We start from the raw sequence: 23,777 nt of genomic DNA, 5'->3' as shown, positions 1-23,777 counted from the left end.
ACAGGCACCTGGCCTAGTTTTAATTTTATGGCAGGAATCTGATAATAGTAGTAATTGACAAGAAAGGGAAGCAATTTAAAACAAACAGAAGTTACAAAGCTGTTGTAGTTAGCCACATTAATTACGGCACAGATGGGGTAATTATTACCATCTTCTTCATTTTTTCAGGATTACAGGATCAGTCGAATTGATTTGTATACAGAACCTGAAGGGCTAGGAATTGTGACTTCCTTTTTTGACGACACAGAGGAAACAGGGGTGTTTGGCAGCACTCAGAAGACTTGTTCTATCAAAGTACACTGGGGCATGTAAGCACATAGTTTTGTATGAACGTGTACTACTATGAAAGGAATTTCTTTTAAACCATTGATTACATCTATCAGACTTGCAAGCAGGCTATGTTTATTCCAGTCAGGTTTTTGTTGACTATGACATCATTACATCATTTTAATTCCTCACACTTGGTGAGGATTGTGCTTTATCATGTTTTAATTTCCTTCTAATTATATGGAGTTAAAAGCATTTGCAGTAAAAGAAGGAATTTTCCTCTGCTACTGTTTCACATTCAGGCAAACTTAGAAGAAATGGCAGAGGTAGTAATGAACTGTTATGTTAAGACACATTTCCTACCTGCTTTCATCTCTAAACTTGAAATCATTGTACTGAAAGGACATTTTTAAGCTGTCATGTAATGAAGTAAGGCCTAACATGAAATGTGATCTCTGGAAAGCATCCTTTTATCTGGCAGTGCATTTTAATTGATGTATTTATACTGATGATTAAGAATGCATACTATATCACCTGAAAATACACAACCATAAAAGTTAGTAGTATAATGTGTGCCATAAACCAAGCAAAAATTTGTGATAAAGGAGACTGAGGAACAATCCAGTTACTGTAGAAATGATAACTTTCCTAACTTAATGAGTAAATCAGTACTTAAAGTATGCCTCAAATTAGCACCAGCAAAATTGGTGTAATAAGGAGGGAGACTTCATTCAGAAACAGGGAATGTAGCCACATTTAGTGGTCCTGGGTCCTGCAGACTGTTTTACAGGGTGAGCAGTCGTGGTGGCTGTGCCATGTTTGGGCTGTGGTAGAAATTTGCCTTTCTGCTAATGGTATATTTAACTGCTGAAAATTGCACAACTAAGGATCAGTATTACATATCACCACAGAGAGATATTCAAATACACCCCACGATGGATGAGGCACTTTAGTTATCAGATAAAGGTATTTTATCTGATGAAATTTGCACACGTTGATTTTTGTAGGAAAACTGAGGCACTTGGGTGTAGGAAAATTTTAAGATGTTCAAATATTTGTTTCTCTAATAGAAGCTTATATATGTTGAACTGCAAGCTCAATCCAAATGACATGTCTGCCAAGAGTAATAAAATCAGATGTTATTTGGAGGTTGATTATTAATTTACTTCATCTGCCTTCCAACTTTTTCTGTTTCTCACTTGGAAGCATTCTGTAAGTAGTAAAAGAGTATTTTTTTAGCAAAGGAAGCAAGGCCTGTGCACAGCCCTCAACTTCAGACTGGTCCCTGTTCTGCGTTACGTGACAGCATTTTTGCACTAAATTTGTGTAAACTTTTTAAAGCCTTAATTTCTCTCAGTTTTATTTTGATCTCTTGAAGGAAAGTGGACTTATATTTTCACTAGGAAACAAAATAGATCTCAGTTACCAACTCTTTATCCAGCGTGGAAAGATGTCACTTCTGCCAATTGGTTGCATAAGAAATACAGTAAATTGCAACTGCTTTTTTTTTTTTTGTATGTTGCTGGGTTCTTTCTTTTCTTTAGTTTACAAGCATGGCATAGTTCGCTGTATTGGCAGTTGAGGGAGTTTTGATTCTGAGTCACTTTGCCGTGTGGGTGTGGTTGTATCTGAAGGTTTCCCAGTGTGCGTGCTTAAATGTGTTTATTAAAAGCTGCCAACAAAAATGAGGCAATGCACCATTATCTTCTGATTATATTCTCTTCTTGGTTTCCCATGTACTTAAAATTCTTCTGTGAAGCTGAGAGCTCCCTGAGTTGTGTGGTTATAGGGCACAACATACCGAATATTTGTACATATCAATAAAAGCAGAGTTCTTTGTTTCTTGGAACGATGTGTCTGCAGTGAAGCGAGACCAACATGTGCCAGTTTGCATTAGCTTAAAGCAGTAGATAAATTTAATTATTTCTCTTTCTCGTGTCACCAGATTTATATATTGAGATCCTTTTGCAGGTGACCCTTTGATTATGTAAGGTGTTTCTGTTTAATATTTTATATCATGCCTCATGCTGCATTTCTGAGAGACTGATAAGTTTAAGTGGGAGATATACATTGTGATCCTCTATGCAAAGGTCAGCAGTAGGTTTCTTAGTTTCCAGGAAGTGGTTACTGGTAAGGTTTTTCTGAAAATGCTTTGAAAAACTACTGTTGCTGTCCAGGTCAGGAATCTTGAAAACAATGTCTTTTAAAGCAAACTCATTAGCAGATACAAACCATGAAGAAGCAGATTTCAAAGGGATCAGTTTTGTGTGTGGTTTTTTTTGTTTGTTTGTTGGTTTGGTTTGGATTTCTTTGTTGGTTTTTAACACACAAGTTTTGAGTTCCCCATTGAATAGATTTTTCAACAAATGCCAAGTCTACATTCAATTTAGCTTCTAGAAAGTCTGGTCTGAATATTTTAAGGCTATTCTAAAAATAATACACAACAGCCTTCAGTCTTGAAAGTTCAGATCAGAACTGACATTACCCCCAGTTAAGACAAAGTCAAATTCACAGCGCTATGTACACTGCATTAGCTTTTTTAGCCTGTTCAAACATGATGCATACATTGGTAAAGTGCTTCCCTGCGCAGGCACAGAAGTTTGCAAGTGCACCAGTTTGTAGTTGGGAATTTTGATGGTAAAGACAGAAGAACAAAGTTTTAGGGGTACACTAATTTATTTTTTTCTAAACCAAGTTTGTTTTACTCTTTTCTGTTCAGAAATGATTGTGTTTTTTTTTATTTGGGGTTTGTTGTTATTGGCTTCAGGTTTTTTGTTGTTGTTGTTTTGTTTTGTTTTGTTTTACTTTTTGCTTTCTACTCCCCCTTTGCTTTAGATGGCTAATTTATGAAGAACCTGGTTTCCAGGGAGTCCCTTTAATGTTGGAGCCCGGTGAATATCCCAATTTAGCTTTCTGGGAGAAGAAGGAAGCCTACGTTAGGTCTATGAGGCCCTTGAAAATGGTAAAATATAGTTACTTACAAGCTACATGACCTTCCTTTATATACTGAAAGCAGTGTCTTAAGGTGGCTGAAGAAGAAATACGTCTTAAAATAGTAGAAATATAAGTCCTAAAACCACAAAATTTTAGTCTGTCGAATTCTTGATCTTTTGATTTGCATCTGTTTCTGCTTTGATCTTCGTAGATTTCACATGTATTCTACAAGAAGGGTTTCATTCTACTTCCTGCTTTTTTATGAAGAGTTTAAGACAACTTAGGCTACTCATTTCTCTCTCTCTATTTTTTTCCTCTTCAATAGGGTGGCCGCAAAGTTGAATGTGCTGGAGACCCGAAGGTAAAAATCAGTACTTGATTGTCCTGTTATCACACATCAACTACATGTGGATAGATAAGTATATCTAGATCAGGTACTGCCTGCTAGTTGCTGGTCGTGCTGCATGTGACCACACCACAAAACTGCAATTTGTCTAATTTATGCATCTATCATATATGTAAATGACAGTATTAACAGCTATCTGAATAATGTAGACAAGTAATGAACATTTAAATCTTAGTGTTGCATGTCTGTTGCATTTCATCTTGAAAAGAGAGACCCTCATTAATTATTTTCCTAATCTTACCTTCTCCCTTTATGCAGCCATGCAAAAGAAACTCAGTGCTATCAGGATTTGTCACACTTTGCAGCTTTTCTTTTATTTTGTTTCTGTGACAGGTAGTCATTTATGAGAAGCCTTTCTTTGAAGGGAGACATGTGGAAGTAGAATCGGAGATCTTTATGCTCAATGACAAAGAATCAGAAGAAAAGACACAACTTTCACTTACATCAGTGGGATCCATGAAAGTGCTGGGAGGAGTGTAAGTGTGGGGGAAAAACACTAGCAATGTTTCCCCTTCAGCGTAAGCAGGAACTCTATGGATTTGAAACTGCAGTGGATAAATTTAGTGCCCACTTGTTTTCTGTCTCTCCCTCGTTTTTGATTTTAGATATATGTCTGGGTTAAATTTGGGAATAGTCACAGCAGTGGCTGCATTCTAGTTAGTACTTTTATAACTGATTTCACAGTGGTTAGAGAAGCGATAGAATGGCTGTCAAGCAGTCAGAACAGCCTAAGTCTGCTAACTTCTCTCTCTCCTGCTGTAATGCTGTTTCCATAATTAACTGTTTTAAACTTCACTCACTGAAGAATTGGAGAATTTCATCAAGCTTTGTTTAGAGAAAGGATATAAAGCTTCTCAAATTAACTTGGAAGTTCTATATCATAACAAACCAGGATGAGTTGATGGATTTTTTTTATGCTCTGTCTTTCTAGCTGACTACACTGTAACCACTGTAGTAGTGGTTATCATGATGTAACTTTGCCTCTTTGTTTCACCACTGGCAAGTTTAGCAAGTATTTTTATTAGACTTTTTTCATTTGAAATGATAATGTAATTATATTCACGTCAGTGTGAAAAGCACAGAGGAGACAGCTGTATCTTTAAGGAAAGATGGGAGAAGAAAGAGTTAACTTAGCACATAACAGTGCATAGTGGCAATAGTCCTTTTTCACACACAGTTTCTGTTGTTTAGCTGGGTCGCATATGAAAAGCCTGGATTTGAAGGCCACCAGTATTTACTGGAAGAAGGAGAATATCGGGACTGGACAGACTGGGGTGGCTATGATGAAGAGCTGCAGTCACTGCGACCTGTTGTTGGTGTAAGTTCCAAGAACATTGAGGTGTTATCTCCTGAGTGCACTGAAACGTCACACTGCCTGTTTTCTAATGGCGTTTCATTTATGTATTTTTTTTAACAGGACTTCACAAGCTCACATATGATAATGTACAGTGAAAAAGACTTCGGATCAAAAGGTTCCAACATTAATGTGTTAGGAATTGTTTCCAATTTGAAAGACACTGGATATGGGCTGAGAACGCAATCTATAAATGTGCTAAGTGGCGTGTAAGTGCTATTTTAACTGCTCTTCAGTAGTGCATGTACAATTTTTAGAATTTTAGTATTTGGTCATGTTTTTCTATACTTGGTCTAATGTCTCGGTGATGTCTTCAGATAAAAGAAGTTGGGGGGAAGTTGTTGTTGTTCATTGAGGTTCCTGAAACTGTTGATTGGTGTGGTCAGATCCTCTCCTTGATGCCATTTGTGCTGTCACACGCAGTTGATAAGTTGGTGTTTGGGTTTATTGGGTACATTAATTGTGGATTGAATTCCACAGCCTTGGAGACTGCATCAAAGTCTATACTTTGGAAATATAAACAAATATTAGCAGTCGTGTTTCCAAGTACACAAATTCTGAGATGTACAGTCTCTTTCTCTGCCTGGAATGCAAGTGACTTGCTGAAAGCTCTGCCTTATTCAGCCACACCTTAAAATCTTTCTACGTGTTATCTGTGTGATATCTCTGCAAATTCTGTCTGGGTAAAGACTGCAGAATCGAGCTCAGTGCATTCCAAAGGAATGCTTTTGATTTGTGCATGAATGTGATGCAATGGCAGTTTTTTCTTTGTAGTGACCTTTGACGCCACTGTGCCCTTTTGTCTTCTGTAATATGCAAGGAACACTCATGGGAAAGAGTCTTCTCTGAAGGTTGGGAAACAAATTGTGGGGTGCTTATCACGCCCTTCGTGTAGTTGTTCTAGTAAATGTGACTGTTGCAGCTGAGATAGGAATCGTACTTTAGTATGAGTATTCTAGTAATTAAGAATGACTCCGATACTTTGATGGTAAAATTGGCTAGAAGTTATTACAGACAAAACCCTTGTCCCACAGACTCTGCTCCTGCTCCTGTCATCTTACCTGCTAGTCTCTTTGAGGTGTAATTTGTAGCAATAAGCATGTTTTTTATTTAGACATATTGTTGATAACAAGTTACTGTCAGTCCACTTTTAGTCTTGTGTGAGCATTTTGTTTCCAAAGAGGTTTTGAGTGTTGCAGCATTTTGGGGTGGTGGTCTTAGTAAACGCTAATGTGACAGGAAGCTGAATCATGTTAAGTCATGCTTGGTAATAAACTGTTTTATTTTAAGCATTAAGTAACTTCAGGTAGAATTTTTTTTATATCTTTCCTACCAAGAAATCAGTCACACAGTGATGAATAATCCATTGAGCAATTCCTAAAGCTATTTAGACTAGCTCATACATGATGTCATAATGCACTGTTACAGGTTCAATAAAAGCTTGTCATAATATTTCTAAGTAACCTTCCTGGTACCATACTGAAAATACTTCATTGAAAAAAGAAAAAGCAAACTGTAAGAAGCCCTGAACCTTCCCTAACATTTTTTTAACTACAGGTATCAGTAGTAAGAAGTTATCGCTGTTAACAGATAACACATAATCTGTATTTCCCACATAATGAGTTTGATTGCTCTGTAATTTAAAGGGTATATCAAAGAAAAAAGAAAAAAAAGGCTGACATTGCAGAACATAGATACAAAAACTTCAGAGCTAAACTGTGACTCTAAACTGTATGCTGAGGACAGCCCAGCTCTGCATTTAGGAAATGAATATCCTGTTTTGGAGGCAATGGAGAAATGAAAATGCATGAAAATTTTCAGCTACTGTTTCCGATGAATGTTTCCAAGCAGTATTTTAATATCCTAGGTAACTCCATTATAAAGGCATCTTGAAAATATGTACAAAGGTGTGGAGTATTGACTCCTTTTAGATTGATAAATGTTTTGCTCTTGAGCATTTGTCAGAGATTGCCCAAGCACAGAATCCAGAGTATTCTATTCTACCACTGGGTATGGGAGAAAACAAATTCGGGCTGCTTGAAAATAGGAGAGGCCTTTTTCAAGTAGGATTTGATCTTTACTCCCAAGTTGGCAGAACTGAAAGTAGTGGAAAGCGAAAGTATTTAATAGCAGCAGGTAACACCCTTTACAAGTTTAAGCAAGTACTTAAGGCTGCAAGTGTGTTGTATAATTTTGACTTTCCTCTTCGCTTAATATTTCTTCAAGCTTATGTGTAATGGTTTTTAAGATCATGGAAATTGCATGTTTTCAAATGTGACTTTTCTTTATCCATAAACACGTAAAGCTTTTGCCAAAATTAGTGAGAAAGACCCTGTATTTTAGTTGATCCTTTTTTTTTTTTTAAGTTGGTAGAACAACTTTTCTAGGAGTGTGTTCTGCGTAAGTGTTTGTTTTACCGTGGTCCTGTAATTCATACTGGTTTCCTTCTGATTTTCAAGTTATTAGTTAATAGCATAGATTTGTCTGCTTCTAGTGCATACCTGCTAAATGAGGAAATTATTAAGTGATGGGTTCTTTGTAGGTAGTAGTCAAAATATAATATGTTGAATCAAAATGCATTCAGGATGGTAGCACTGTACAGGCACTGTACATGCACAAAACTCCATTCTGTACTTTGGATAGGTAAGAGCCCTTAGGTTGCCTGCAGAAACGTTTCAGAAAGTTTCCTCTTTCCCCCCATCTCTGAACTGAACTGAGCTGATCTGACATTGAAGAGAACAAAAAGTTCACAGGTCTGTGGGACCCTAGAAATTACAAGCAGAAGTGAGTATAGTAAATAACCTGTTTCCTCTCTTTCCTACAAATAGAATTTAATTACCTCTTCTTTCCTCTTAGTCATCTAAGTGCCATCTCTCTGGCCCTACATGGTCTATGAGATTAACGTATGGACCAATTTATACCTGTTGTCTACATGTAGTATTTAAGGTTTAAATATTATGGATTCTATTTCAGTCCTAAAGGAGATCATGTGTGCCTGAAAGCTTAACTTTTTCCAGCTCTGTCATTTAGTTTAATAGTAAGGTGTTGCCATTTCTTCTGCAGTTGAGAAAGAAAGAAGTAGGTTCTTGCAGCAGGTAATCTGTCCTATTATACTAGTGTGAGCAACACCAAGAGCAGGATTCCAGCATCTCATACAGTGCAGACTGAGGTCTTTGGCACAGTTCTAGCAGTGACTTGGGATGAGGCTGTTGCTCGGTCCACCTGAGTGAATTTGTTGGGATGGAGGTAACAAAACTGTTACGTTGCTTTGTGTGGGTAGGGTAGGCTGCAGTGTAGAACTTCAGTTCTTGTGGTGCTGAGGTGTGACTCTTCTGCTTAGATATGGAGGCTAGGTCTTACTCCGCAGGCCTTCCTGTTGATCAGAAGTTGAATTCAAACAGCACTCTGTCCTGGGGGAAGTCTTGAAGTCTGAGAGGTTCAGCTGGTGCAGGCTTCTGAATAAGTGGAAGAGCACAAGGATTTCACCAGTAATCCTCCAACGTGGGCTGACTTGCATGGAAGAGCAGTACTTATTAATTTAAATCCCATTGTTTTCAACATAAACATGTGCCTAAAGTAAGATACTTTCATTGCTTCTGTACTTGGGCTTTTTTTTTTTTTTTTATAGAGAGGAAGAAAAGAAATACCTGTTATTAAGGGGCCCCTGGAAGGGATCTGGCATGTTTTATCATTCACTTAATATCTGAAACACTTTTTTCGTAGTTATCAATTAAGTTCAACTGTCATGCATTGCAGTTATACCTTAGTATTTGTGCACTGAAAAACTGAATGTGAATCCATTCAAGAAGTCAGTTAATGAAACCTCGTTTTCTTTTGGTCTCTGTGGAGTACAGGTCTAAACACACCTGAGACATTTGAACTTTCAGCTTAATTTATTCTACATACCAGTGTCTCTTTGATGAATCGCTATGAGGCAGTTTTGAAATGTGCCATGAAAAGTGCCTTAAGTAATTAGTGCAAAACAATTTAGAATAATTGATTATATCTGAGGCAAACCAAGAGATGTGAATAGTGATAAACATGAACACTCTCTGAGTGCTTGCCATGGACAAATAATAGGAAGTCCGTACTCGTAACACATGCATGTTGCTGTAGATTTATTCAATTTGAAGTTACCCACTTATTGTCTCTGCAGAGAATCTGGCATTTGTTCTTGAACTAAAACTGCAGCTTAATGGAATCTAGTTGCTCAATACATGTAATGGTGTCAATTTTTTTTTGTTGTTGTTAATGTTGATATTCTGTGTGAAGAACCCACTGAAAATGTGCTCTGGAATAAACTTTACATGCACTCTTTATATAATGCATGGGCCAGACTGTAAAGCCAGGAGACTGTGAGTAGATTGTCTTGTACAATCAGGAAGATATCCCAATCCCTGCAAAAACATAACAAATGAAGCTTGGTTGTTACTGTGACCAGTTCTAATGTCTGTACTAAAGCAAATAAACCGAAGAAAGTGTCAGTGAAAGGCAACAGAATTTATGTAGGTTGTAACAAAAACAAGGGTAGTGCTGATGCAGGAACAGTTCATCTGAGCTTGCAGTACAGGCCCTGGGTTGGGAGAATACTGTGAAAGATTACTTGAAAGTAGTAGGCTACGCATAGCAAGACCAGCTGATAGCACGCACTTCAGAGCAGAAATAAAGCTCTGTGGTGTTAAGTGAGTGTTGGAGGGACTAATGCAATGATTTGGTTACTTTTCTAGTAACTCAAGTCTTTGTCTCAAGAGTTGACTGTCTCTGGCTGAGGCTAAAGCTGCAGGTTTGATGCAGAAATTAGTTTGTGGCCTGATTCAAGAATGAGGTTTGACTAAGTAGTCATAACGATTACTTTGAGTTTGTATACATTAATCCATTTAGATTTTTGAGGGCCTCAATGCTTTACTGTTGAGGACATTCTTCCTGCTGATGTCTGTGATCCCCAGCAGGAAACATTCTACTGCCATTAGCATTTATACCTCTTGTTATAGCTTAACTTTCTGCAGATTACTGTGTATGTCTTACTGAAAACAACTGAAGTTTTGGAATGTTTACTTTTAACGTTGCCTGTACATGACTTTCTTTACTGCTCAGATTACTCTGTAAAGTTGTAACCAAACAATTTTTTTCTGAAATCTGCCTGATTTTCTAGAGAAAAACTTAATCTAGATAACAGAATCTTAAAACATCCCAAAATAGTCTTAATGCAGATAGCTTTTAAAGGTATCTAACAAGATCACAGAATCATAGAATTACCAAGGTTGGAAAAGACCTCCAAGGTCATCCAGTCCAACCCTCCTACCACCAATATATCCCCACTAAACTATGCCCCTTAGTACAACATCTAAATCGTTTCTTGAACACCTCCAGGGATGGTGACTCACTGACCTCTCTGGGCAGGCCATTCCATTGCCTGACTGCTTTTTCAGAGAAGAAAATTTTCCTAATCTGCAACGTGGATCTTGAGGCCATTCCCTCTAGTGCAACTTGAGGCCATTCCCTCTAGTCCTTTCACGAGTTATACAGGAAAAGAGGCCAACCCCCACCTTGCCTTGGTCTCCTATCAGGTAGTTGTAGAGAGCAGTAAGGTCTCCCTTGAGCCTCCTCCACATGAAACAAACTCAGTTCCCTCAGCTGCTCCTCATAAGAGTTATGCTCCAGACCCCTCACCAGCTTCATTGTCCGTGCCTGGACATGCTCCAGGGTCTCGATGTTTCACTTACAGTGAGAGTTCAGAACTCAGCACAGTACCCAAGGTGCAGCCTCACCAGGGCTGAGTACAATGGGATGATCACTTCCCTGCTTCTGCTGGCAACACTGTTTCTGTTACAAGCCCAGGATGCCATTGGCCTTCTTGGCCACCTGGACACACTGCTGCCTCATGTCCAACTGAGCATCAACCAACAGCCCAAGGTCCATTTCTTCCACACAGTCTTTCAGCCACTCTGCCCCAAGCCTGTAGCACTGCCTGCAATTGTTGTGACCGCTGGGCTCAGCCCAGATATCCAGCCTGTATAGATCTTTCTGTAGGGCCTTCCTACTCCCATGTAGATCAACACTCCCTCACAATTTGGTGTCATCTCCAAGCTTATGAGGATGCACTCAATCTACTCATCTATCTCATGAAGCTATTGAACAGGACAGATGATATACTTGATCATGTGGTCTGCTTTAGTTTTGTATAGTCTGAATCATATTGAAATAGTAGGGCAACCAAAGTGGAATTTGCAAGAGTTTTGGAGAGTCAGATCTGTAATTTTGTTCATTTTGAGATTTAACATCACTGAAGTTTAGCATTTGAGGGGAGGAACTGTTGATTTGTTAAGACAGTAATGAAAAAAATGGAAAAAGTAATATGACTTTTACCCTCTGCCCTTTTCTTCTCTTTCTTTTAGGTGGGTGGCTTATGAGAATCCTGAATTTACAGGAGAGCAGTACATACTGGATAAAGGGCTATATCCCAGCATTGAGGCGTGGGGGGCAAAGAATTGTAAAATATCTTCAGTTCAACCTATTGTTATGGTAAGGAGTTGATTCTGTGCTTCTTTTGCAAGTTTCTTTGAAGTATTTCTAGGTAGTCTTTTTCTATAGAATCTAGTTTATGTACATTCTTTAAGCAGAGATTAATAGTAAATTTTTGCATGTGTGTTAATTTAGCACTTCTTAAAAGTTGCTTTTTTCTTTTTTGTTCTCCAAATTTTTATAGGATATTGTTGGAAGTGAAAGGGGTAAAGTCAAGGTAAGATATTTCTCTAAGTGCATTAAACATACTCTGTAGTGTCTGTGTAACATCAGGAAATGGGATCAAGCTTTTTGTATACTGTAACACCCAGGTTTTTGCAGATTGTCGACTAGTCAAAGAGAGTGCTGAATGAAGAAGGAGGGCTGCTTTCTGCACCTCCTAACTAAGGCCATGAAAGTCCTGGGGAGCTGGGATTTAATATACAGCTGACCTAAGAAGTTTTCTGGAGCCCAGGCAGGATTTGGGGTCAGAAAGTGAGCTTTTTGGGAGGATCAGAACTGTTCTGAAGACCTGGAGCCTTTGTCCATCTATGCAGAGCTTCAGTGACCAGTTAAAGTTACCTGGAATCTGTTGCAGAAGCAAGGGCAATGCAAGTTAGTTGCATTTAATAGTTGTGACTTTGTTTTCAGCCTAGTTCCTTTGTTAACTGTTCTGCTAGTAGTGGTTGTGCTGAAGTGACACTGATTTGTTCACAAATGCTGCTTTCTGAGTTGGGCTTAAAAGGTAACATTGTACTTGACAAAAACAAAGAGAAGGAAATGGCAGACTGAATTTGTCTGTTTAGTAGGTCAGCAAATTTCTGTGTTAGACTATCTCCTGTGTGCAAGTACTAGAATGTTCTTTGACAGTGAGACTAATGAGGGGCCTTTTTTCCTTCTTTCATAATTCTAAACCTTTTTGTCTTTTTCCCTGTAGGAAGCCATTACTTCCATTTCAGTCAAAACAGTGAATATGTCATGGTGCTGAAAACCAGGGAGAAAAGTCTTGGTTTTCTCAATTTGCATTCATAATTAGAAACATGCCTTACTGGAGTATCCAGTGTAGGAATATGTATGAACTATGGGGGAATAGAAATCTCCAGGCTGCTTATTTTCTGCTATATGCATGAAAAAAATATTTACAACTATATACCTTATCCTAAGGAAACTAAGAAATAATGGCTTGTAGTCAACAGACTGTATCCTTTGTCAGCATGTTCCTCTTTGGAAAATGCTGTGCATGCCTGCACTCGTATCTCTGCTAAGAGTGAATAAAGCTGGTAGGCATGTGATAATGTGAATGACTTCTGTGTGATCAGAGTTAATTACCCTCTAACCAAATTAGCAAGTTTGCTATTTCATCTTTTTTTCTTTTTTGACAAGGACACAAGACTGTGGATTACCCTTTCATACTCTCTTATCCTCAGAACACAGTAGGAAAGAACTGACATGACTACAGCTATCATTACAAGAGGCACATAGAGCCCTTTGGCTCCAAGAACATTTGCCACACCTGTTGGCATGCTGTCTGATTACTTTGCCAAGACTGTGCACCATTTATGCTCTGAGAAACAGATAGTTTTCATTTAGTGAGAAGACTGTGTATTTTTGAGATTAAATGGATTAAGAAACTAAAACAACAGTTTGTCACCCTTTACTAATCGCATGTCTGTTCAATCCATTGCATGAGGATTTATGTCTTCTCCAGCAGATAGTCAAAGTAGCTACTTCTGTCGGTGTTCTTTTAATTATTTTGTATATTACTTAATTATTTGCAGATAGAAGTGGTTTTTGGCATTGCTATCTTGAACAAGGACTGCAAAGTAACAACACTGAAAATGCAACAGAAGTCTATGAAACTGAATTAATCTGGATATTGAATATATAGTAACGTAGTTTTCAAAGTAATGGTGATGTTGATGAAGGTTATGGTATTAATTGTTTTTAAATATGTCTATGACTCTTTAAAGGTCCAGTTATTTTCAGAGCCTGAATTCAAGGGTAACTGTCAAATACTTGAAAAAAACACAAGATGCATTGATTCATTTACTGTGAAGTCTTCAAAAGTTTTAGGTGGCAGGTAAGTTATAAAAAACTAGTATTGAGAGATCACTGGAATAGTAAGAAGTTTTTGTTTTAAATAGCTTTCAAACATCTAAAATGGTTTTACCTATGGGGACTTAAAAAGAACAGTGCTTTGCAGTATACACACATACGCATTGACCTTTAGCTTACCAGGACAAAACATTGTATGTGATGTTTCTGCCAGTACCTCTTACTGAAGACTCAAAAACATTACCATCATTTCACTTTCACAGTTTTCCTAATAGACAATTTCTTCTGCTTCTTCCTTCAGCTGTATAGTGTTTGACCAAGAAGAATTCTCTGGTAACCAGTATGTGTTAGAAGAGGGAATCTACCCAGATCTGATGGCAATGGGGTGTTCATCCCAAGCAGCTCTAAAATCTTTACGAATTATAAATATAGTAAGTAAAGCAGATAAGTACATCCATGTCTCCTCTCCTTTATTTTTTTTCCTCTCTTTTTGTGGGATACGTGTACATTAGAGCAGCACTCTTCTTTTTTCTTTTCACTGCAACAGCAGTGAAACATCCTACTTGCAGTCAGTTTTTGTACCTCTGTGCCATTTTTTGCAAAAGAGAGAACTTCACAGAAACATCTGTCTGGCACTGCTGTTCTCAGTAACAGCTTAGAAAGAACTTCTGTAAAGGTAGTTAAGGATGTGTCAGACCTTTTTATTTCCCGGTAGAAGAGATCACTTAAAATAGGTTAAGAAATGGCAGTAGGGCAGTGTGAAGTAATACTTGTACTGTGAGCACTCTTGTTTGCTCATTTAATGTGAGTAAAAAGCTTCGGCTAAGGAACTTTGCTTGATATACATGCAATTGTGAAACATTCTTTGTATCATCAGGGAAATGCAATTTGTGTTCATCATGAAATAATGTACCCTTCTAGATAAAGTAAAGCAGTACCCAACAACATTTGGAAAAATCAGACACTGTTGTTTTGTGCACTGGATACAAACCTAAACAACATTTATGTATTTTGTAACTCCTCAGTGGTCAGGAACAAGCCAGTCATTATTATGGATCACTTATGGTAATTGCAGTATCTCTTAAGATCAAAGTAACTACTAGCAAAATGTAGTCAAGAATCCATGAACCTTATGCAGCTTTACGAAAGAAGTGGTACTCATTCTAAAAATGGAGGAGTACTTTATTGACTCTTCTCTTTGAATCTGCAACTGTATTGCAGTCCACTGTAATTTTGCTAACTTGTTAATGATGTAGCAGTTGACAAAGAGGAACTAAAATGTGTCATCCTCTTTCATGTCTCTGGAGCATTGTGATGTACAATGTAAACAAACATTTGCAGTAAGTATGTCTGCCTTCTGAACTCTTTGACTACCCTGTAGACAAATGGCATTAGAAACAACCTAAGTGGTTCTAGCCGAACTTGGTGGGTGGTCTCTGTGGATTAAAGTAGGCTCATCTGTGCATACCAGCATCAAGCTCTTGGGTCTTAAATCTTATTTCACACTGGTAGGATCAACTCTCTCCTGAAAAATGCATTCTTTATGGCAGAGACTCTTGTGAAAACAGGCAAATGACAATTCTATGCTTCTTGAAGTTCTTAAAGCTTCTGAAAATTGCTCTTGCCCTAAATTTACCACACTTCAAATGGTGGTAATAAGCTGTGTCTGTCCGCAGGTTATGTGCTGGTGCTATCTTCTTCAGAGGCTTCTTACCTGGGGAGCAGAGAAAAATGGCTTGCTTTACTCAGTGGTTTATTAGCAAACCATAATACAGGCTTTAGAAGTTAGATGGAAATGATTATATTATACTGTTCATTTTTCATAGTTTTATGGAAGCTTGAAATTATTCTTGGTTCAAGTTTCACTTGTCACTTTTGTTTTGTGGCTGGTTTTTGCCAGTGACATTCTCAATTCCTCCCAACCATTTGTTGGGCCTGCAATTTCCCTGTGATTCTTCTGTGGCATTTCTGTCGAAGAAGCACTTTTTTTTTTTTTTTGCTTTAACATGCAAAGCTGCTGTAACTACCCCGTTTAGCTCCATTTTTGCAGAGATCCACTTCTAAGGGACCACTAAAAACAAAACAAAACATGAGATGTTTTATAAACTTGGAAGTGAAAGTTAAAAGGGATTTTATTCATAATCTCAGTATCTTTGCTTGATTGTTCTTACTTTGCATGCTCCAAATAGTCGTTACAGATGGAAAAAAAAGTTTTTCCTTCTTGAATTTGCTATGTGTTCTTTTTCCTGAACATATTATAAATGCAAAAGTGGATGTGGTTTATACTTGAATAGTCATGCTGAAAATACTTGTTTTTAATGAGCAACTCTGTGAAATAGCTATATGTAGATGTACATGAAGTCTGCTTTGTACAGTGTAATGCATGGGAAGAATTTCAAGCTAGAAAACTCTAAGATGACCTTGCACTTGTTGCTGTGGGGAATGTTTTGTATAACAATGTTGCTGCTGAATCTTAAAAAAATAAAAATAAAAAAATGCCCAGAGTGGAAGGTGTGGTTGAAAATTGGAGGATTTCCTTTTCTCTCTGTACTTTCTTTGTAAGTAGATTATTTCTGAACTGTTGTATGTGGCTCAGGGGTTGCTGTCTGACCTGTTTTATATCACAGGAGGCAGGTGCAGGTCTGTAAAATGGCTGAGGGTTCAGAGATACTGGGAAATAATTGTGGTCCACATTGGGCTCTTTACCCATATTTATGCTTGATAGGCTGACTTATGTTAACCTTTAAATAGTGGGATAAATGCAGACAGGAAAAATCTAGATCAGCTGCTTTGCCATAATCTGAACTACTGCTGAGATGACAGTGATGCTAATGTAACATTATCACCTGGACCTTTAAACATCAAAAGGAAGGTTAAGGAAGAATTTCAGCACCATCAAGAAATTGGCTAACATTAGATTTTTCCTTACAAAAACTCAGGGAAGCATAGATATTCACTGCTGTGTGCATGTGGAACCATCTCTGTCTTGGCATGGTCCGTTTTCATGACCAAGACTGTTGTGAATCTCTTCAGACTTTGCTTTATGTTGATACTTTCAAGTATGCAAATGCATCTCAACAACAAGGAGCTTTTCTGGCTGTGGCATTGGGTTTACTCAGTTGTGACTGGAAGACAGGTGAGAAAAAAATGACCCTGCCACTCCCTATCTGTGACTATCAATTGTGACACCAGGATACTAAGGTTTAATTAACTTTACCCTGAGGAATTCCAAACCCTTACCTCCCAACTTCCAGGGAAGAAATGTAATCATGAGAGGCTGTTTCCAATCCACTGCAGGTACCTGCTGCATGGAAAAGAATCCAAGGTCCATTATCCAGAAGGCATTTAAAATAGATTCAGTGATGCAGGGACTTCTGTGTGGGTAGGAACCTTTTAAACCAGAAACATTTTGACAGTGAAGAGCCACGTGAAAAATTCAGGTGTTATTTTTTGCTTGAGTAGTGAATTTTACCTCAGAAGTATGAATCTTTGCACTTTTGTCTGGTGCTTCTAAGCATAATCTATAAAAGCTAAGGAGTGAAAGCTGTGAGGAATAAGCAATACTGACGAGACTGTTGTGATCTGAAGCTGTAGAAACCACTATTATCGGTGTGTTGAGATCTGAAAATGAAAATGACTGCAGTGAATGGGAGTTACTGCAATGGGAGAGGGATAATGGCATTAATTAGAATGAATTTTTAAATAGAATGAAGCTCTGCAAGAATTGTCCACAGATTTTTGTGTGCCTTATGATAAAGAAGCCTGATGTGGACAAGAATACCCCTGTGTGCTTTCTTTGAGGGCTTTTAATGATATTTTCATTTATTTCTTTTAAGTATCCTATTGCCAAGCAAAAACCTTTTTCAGGGTCTTCGAGTTGAAACAGTCAGAAAACTCTGATGTATAAAAGGGTTGCGTGAAGTAGTGATGCTCACAGTCAGTATTTTGGCTTTTAACATCCTGTAAAAGTGTTCATCTTCTTTGTGCAGGAGCTGTCTGAGCCATCCATAGCTCTTTTTGAAAAGGTGGGTTTCCAAGGAAAAAAAATTGAATTCACTACAGAAATCTTAAATCTCCAGTTCCTGGGATATAATCCTCGAATAGCTTCAGTTCAAGTCCTTGGCGGCACGTGAGTTTAAAATCACTTCTTGCATCTTTAGAATTATGTTTTTATTCAACAGGAAAAGAAAAAAACAAAATAACAAAAACAAAAAACACAAAACCCAGAGGTGGTAGAAACTAAGGAGAATAAAATCAGAATAACATAACATGCGTACAGTGCATTAATGCACATCGTACTTACAGAAACTTACTTTCATCCTGATTCTACGTCATCACTGAGTCACAAGGAGGTGCCCTGTGCTTTTCTAAGAAGCTGAAGTGAATTTGCACACAGCTCACAAGGAAGCAGGTTCCAACCCTCCTGCTAGTATTTTGAAAGCTAGCTTGCATAGTGATGTTAAAGCTAACTTCTGTGCTTTTGCTTCGGGTGCTGATCATAACAAATCATACAGTTCATGATCTGTGTCTTGTACCCCAAGTTTGAAATATTTTAATAAGCTTTGTATTTGTTCTTTTACCTTGGTGTTATCAACACTGATATAATGAGATCATGATACAGCCCTTTTTGTTAGCATATTATTTGTAATAATCCCTTTCACTTCAGGAATCGAGTCAGACTCTTATTATAAATTTGTCAGTTAAATTTGTAAACTGTTTTTATGCAGTTGTTTTCCCTGTGCCCAAGAAGATCATGTTAAAAAAATAAACAAAAAACAAGTCTGTGATGTTTTAAAAACTTTCAGTATCTCAGCAGATCTGTTAAATTTGTCTTCTTCTGTTTTTCCTGGAGCTAATTTTTACCACCAGCATAGGTGGTAAACCTCAAGGTTTTCTATTTTGAAGAATCACGCTTCTTTTTTACTGTTCCTTTGCATTTGAATGTCTTCTTTTGAAGAGGTAAATTCCCAATCATGAGCACGAGAGATGCTGTTAGATAGCTCAGTATTGCCCTCAAGTGGATAGTTAATACCTGGTCTTAAGTACAAACCATTTCCCCTGTCTGGAGGAATGGGTCAAGGGATTTCCTCAGCTCACTGAACTGAAGTTTAAAATATGCAGGTCATGAGAAAAGCTGTGCAGGTGTGTGCTCCTTATTTTTTTTAGTATCCTGAGATCTCTGCATCTCTCACCATAGCCACAGTGTAGTTGATTTACATTTTCCATAAGGAGAAACTACATGAAGTCAAACGTGGGGTTGTTTATTTGCCATGAACGTGGTCACCATGATTCCAGATAACGGAATCGTGAATTATCTATTTTCTGCCCAATGAACATACAAATCTCTTTTGGCAGTTCACTGGGAAGATACAGGTTACAGTATCAAAACTCCGATTTCATTATAGCAGCATCAGCTGCTAGTCTACTTCCTGGACAGGGTCACAGGATGGCTTAGGTTGGAAGGACCACTGGAGGTTATGTTTTTTTGAGTGCCCCAATCCCTACTGTCTGCCTCACTGAAGGGTTTTTTGTCTACTCTCTTCTGTGACTAAAAGAAATCCATTTATAATTCTCTTAATTTTTATGTCTGGGGATGGATGTGTAATAGGCTGTGAAAAAGCTCCAACGTGAAGGTGAGTGTGCTGCTTCTGGATATACTTTTTTGACTACTTTTTTGTCTACTGACAAAAAGAAGGTAATAGGAAAATATTCCTATTGAGTGTCCATGTACTGGAAATTTGCTTGTGGTTATTGGACAGCCCCAACAAATCTGTGAGAAAAAAACAGATTTTGCTGTGTTGCAACCTATTTCAGTATCCAGTTGTATTTCTCTGTCTGGGCTAATGGTAAAGATACAGATGTCAGGTTTGATGGGTTGCTCTGAATGTGATTTTGTAAGCGTGTTTGGTCAGGTTCTAGGGGATGCTAAACATTTTTCAGAATGCTACTTTTCTTTTTCCTTTCTTTCCATTCTCAGGTATTTTGGAAAGAGGAAAGATATTCTGAAAAAAAAAAAAAAAAGCAACAAACCTCTACCAAAATTCTGTAGATCGTTTCACCCTGTTGCAGTGCCTGCTGCATTGTTTCCCTAGCAGATCTTGCCCATGTGCATCAGGCCTGTCCAAGTTAAGATGCACACCACTAATGCTTTTGAAATGTAGCACACACTGCTTATGTAGCATGTTACATATCTGCCTTCTGGAGACAGATGATACTTAAAATTGGATTCTCCCTTTAAGACAACGAAGTCCAGTGCACTCTAGTTCGGCTGACTAAATCATAACATGATTTTGAAGACTCATTAGAAAGAATCCCTCTGCTATCAGTCATTGGCTTAAATATTTAACGCTACTGTTCTCCGGGATCTATTTCTGTTAAATTTGTATTATTATTATTCTAAAGAATTCAGCAGTGAAAGCATTATTTATGTATTTATTTATTTATTCCCCATAGATGGATAATTTATGAGCATAGTAATTACAGGGGACGTCAGATGTTGCTGTCACCAAATGAAATTCCAGATTGGTACAAACTGAGTGGCTGCTGTCAGATAGGTTCTCTGAGACCTTTACTGCAGGTGAGGAGCTGACATGAGGTTGTGAAGTACTGATTTATTTAGTTATGGGATGAGGCAGTATTATACTGTTAAAATCTTACTGTATGTCACAAGCCTCAGTGATGGCAGTTGTATAAAGAAATTGCTCTACAGATTCATTGTAATAAATACTACTTGATTTTGCTACGTGGTTTTGCATTACTGCTGTTTAAATTGTTCATTGTCATACTTTAAATGACAGTATTGAAGACAGCACACAAGGATTGGCGGATAATTTTAACAACTAATGGATTTAAATATTGCATATAGATAACATAGAAAAATAATTTGGAAGTCTAATGTAAAACTCACATTATCCTTTTGGTTTTCTTCTCAAATAGGAACCTTGTAATTTGGTCCAAATGCTTCAGCAATCCTCTGAGCCTTTGAGGTTCTTGCTGAGCTGTATTTTATTGAGGAAACAACTTTTTGTAACTCACAGATTACTTGTAGCAAATGCTTACTGTCATGGAACTGCCTTTGTATAGCCTTAAGCAGAGTTAGAAATAATGTATTTTCACTGCCCTGGCCAAGAGCTTGTCTAAACAAAAGTGTGAATGTGAAACAAGCCACAGCATGAGTGTGAAGTGTAACGCTTGGTGCCAGTAAAATAAGCAGCGCTGTACAAGTGCACCCTTTGTCAAGAGTAGGAGCATCTACACAGAAAAGTTACTGCTGTTCTGAATTCAGCATTCTTAGTATCCTGCTGTGTGCTGATCCCAGTACCCAGGCAAGCCTTATACTACGTCTTCATGCACAATGGCAGGTTCTCAAAGCTTGCCTCATCTTAGACAAGTAGGGACTTCGTAATTCAATTCTAAAACAGAAAAGTAAGATTTCTGAAAGAAAGGGATGAACCTCGTTCAGCACTGAGTAGTGACTGCTCCGAAGTTTGCCAGAACAGGGTATGTTGTGCACTAGAGAGACTGTGGTCAGAGTTCTGTTGTTGGCATTTTTTATTTTATTTTTTCCACAGAAACGTGTGTACTTCAGGCTTCGGAACAAAGAAACAGGAAAGTTCATGTCAACTGATGGAAACTTGGACAATTTGAATCTTCTCAGAATACAGGCTACAGAAGATGTAGACTCAGATGATCAAATCTGGGTTTATCAGGATGGGTTCATAAGACTGCGGGTAAGATTCAAAATCAGTGTGAATTTTTTTCCCTCTTCAATTACAGGGTTCACTGAATTCAGTTTCTGTTCTATAATCTTTATTCATTGTCTGGGTTTATTCAATTTCAGCTGTAGTGCTTTTGGTGGAGCTTTTGGTTGGTGTGAGGTTAGTGGCTGTTGTGCTGAACTCCGGATTTTTTAGGTGTCATAGTTATATGACCACTTTTTTCTTATGTAATTGGAAATCTGAGATTTAGTTATTATATACATTTACCCTAAAGAATAGTAGTCTTATAAACCATACAATCACAGAACTGTCTGGGTTGGAAGGGACCTTAAAGCCTACCCATTTCCAACCCCGTGCCATTGTCAGGGCTGCCAACCCTGGCTCAGCTGCCCAGGTCCCCATCCAGTCTGGCCTTGAGCACCTCTAAGGCTGGACAAACAAAAGACAAACAGCATTGGAAGATCACCATTGTACTTTTAATGAGCTCCTTTTACTCTCGTCTTCCTTTTCCACAGCAAAAATGATTACAGAAGTATCAGGTTATATCACCTTCTGCATTCAGACAACCTTAGGGCTTAAATCCTCCTTCTTCCTTCCCCCCTCCTTTCCCCACCTTGCTGGTTATTCCATGTTTGTCCACGTTTGTCAAGTTCTATCCCTTTTTCATGCCTCTGTACAAGTTCCCAAATGAGGTCCTACTTTTCTCACAGTTCATAAAACTAATTGTGCAAATTGTCACTGAGGTGAGCAGAGGTATTTGCAGTTCATAATGTTTAAGCATGAGCACTCTTAGGTAGGGATGCAGGCCAAAGAAAATTAAGTTACTTTAATACTGTTAAACAGCTTGACTGCAAAGAATCATGTGAACTTTTTTCTATAGGATTGTGTAACTTCAAAAGCAGATGTTTATAACCACGTCATCTATGCTGGAGGGAAGAATCTTGCTGTTAATAAGCTAAGACATTGTTTGAACGTGTTTACAGGACAGATGCAGTGGTAAAAGGGATTTATGCAGGCAGTGAAATGATGCCCAGTAAGCTAAAAGCTTGAATATCATATATGAAAGATTTTTCTTATGTCTGTCTCCCTCAGTTGTTTTGTTGCAAATTTTCACATCACGACAGCGTGGTATTATATGAGTCTGGATAAATGCTCTTTCATTTCTCTTCCCTGTTTATGGATTTGATAGTGCAGTTTTGTTGGGCACAGAAAATACACGGCCTGTGCTGTGTAGCAGTCATGTAACTCAGCATGGAGTGCAGGAGGGCAACGCTGATCTTCAGTAACAGAAGTCTTACAGAGCTCTGCCATCTTTCTGCTGAATGGCAGTCAAGTCTTTCTATTTTGCACAAACAGATGGTTTTTACCACCTTTTAGAAAATGAAGCTCATGGGTGGGTAGGTGCATGCATGTAGTCACACACAGTTCACTGGAAGAATTTCTGCCTTTTTAGCTCTATGTTTAGGGGCACCTTAGTGACTATGGGTCACTGAATCGTGAGGTCTGCCTGAGGTTCTTGGGTAGGTGGGATGACTCAGGGAGCAGGATATTAATATCATTCGTCTCATTTGTCAGAAGCAGATACAAATTGATAAGAGTTTAGATTTCCTCACTCAAGATGAGTTTCTTAGAGGTGCATGAAGCAATGGGCTCATGAACCTATGTGGAAGCTTTGAGTCCTCCACATCCCAGCAGTTAGGTACAAAGAACTAAATTGACTTACTTTGTGGTTGTATTTCAGTTCTAGGTTATGATGGTAAGAGGTACTCCTCTCTCAAAATGCCGTATTTAATAATTTAGGGCCATATCAACAACGGCAGATGAATGTTTAAACTGCCACTAAAGTAAATTCAGAACTGCAGGAAGGCTCATGGTGATCCATTGAAAATACAATGCTCCCACAAAACAATTCATCATAATTCACCACTAATACAGCCTTAGCATTCTTTCCAAATCAGCTTGATTTTTGCCAGTCGTCTTAGCCATATATTGTATCATCTGGCAGATGACTACAAAAAGATTGTAGAAGGAAGAATACCTTTGTGATACACTGTGACACGTAATACAGTGTGAGGCTGTGTACTTTCTCAAGCTCAAAAGGTTACTGCAGAACTGGAAAAGGCTAGAGTAACAACAAAAAGGCAGCAGAGGTGATGCATGGAAGAGACTAACTAGCCAGGACTACCCATAGTGTGGACAAACCACCCTTAAAATAAGGCAGAAGGGGAAGGAGAGCATCAAATAAAGCCAGTTGTGCATATCAAATGAATATTTTCTCTTGTTGCAGTAGTGAAGATGTGGACCTGCTTGCTGCAGAAAGGTTATGATACTGAAAGGTGTTCAGAAGGGTTGCATTGATCTCAGTGTGTTGTGACAAATTTGCACACAAGACAGGAAATGTAGGTATTGGAGATACCAGCTCTGTGTGGAAAAGTTTCTGGGCTAGAAACTGCTGTAGACTGAGAGGAACATTTAGCATATAGAGCAGAGTGAACATAATCTTCCATAGCATCTGTTATCAGCCACAGATAGAGGCAGGTGC

At 38.2% G+C, this 23,777-nt stretch overlaps 1 protein-coding gene across 1 annotated transcript in view; it reads left to right on the top strand.

The window, feature by feature from the left end:
- The window catches only part of CRYBG1 (crystallin beta-gamma domain containing 1), a 91,158-nt gene that overhangs the window by 64,575 nt on the left and 2,806 nt on the right, over positions 1 to 23,777 (top strand). The window contains exons 9-21 of the mRNA XM_065735383.1: positions 169 to 308; positions 3,103 to 3,229; positions 3,527 to 3,562; positions 3,941 to 4,083; positions 4,799 to 4,925; positions 5,025 to 5,170; positions 11,357 to 11,483; positions 11,668 to 11,700; positions 13,433 to 13,542; positions 13,819 to 13,948; positions 17,507 to 17,646; positions 19,971 to 20,094; positions 21,089 to 21,247. Of these exons, the coding sequence (XP_065591455.1) occupies positions 169 to 308; positions 3,103 to 3,229; positions 3,527 to 3,562; positions 3,941 to 4,083; positions 4,799 to 4,925; positions 5,025 to 5,170; positions 11,357 to 11,483; positions 11,668 to 11,700; positions 13,433 to 13,542; positions 13,819 to 13,948; positions 17,507 to 17,646; positions 19,971 to 20,094; positions 21,089 to 21,247 (1,542 nt within the window). The remainder of the gene's footprint in view (positions 1 to 168; positions 309 to 3,102; positions 3,230 to 3,526; positions 3,563 to 3,940; positions 4,084 to 4,798; positions 4,926 to 5,024; positions 5,171 to 11,356; positions 11,484 to 11,667; positions 11,701 to 13,432; positions 13,543 to 13,818; positions 13,949 to 17,506; positions 17,647 to 19,970; positions 20,095 to 21,088; positions 21,248 to 23,777) is intronic.

The sequence above is a fragment of the Cyrtonyx montezumae genome, unplaced genomic scaffold (genome assembly GCF_038088225.1).
Source record: "Cyrtonyx montezumae isolate F1298 unplaced genomic scaffold, pur_monq_1.0 scaffold_0, whole genome shotgun sequence".
NCBI lineage: Eukaryota > Metazoa > Chordata > Aves > Galliformes > Odontophoridae > Cyrtonyx > Cyrtonyx montezumae.
This window is presented reverse-complemented; position numbering and strand designations above follow the sequence as displayed.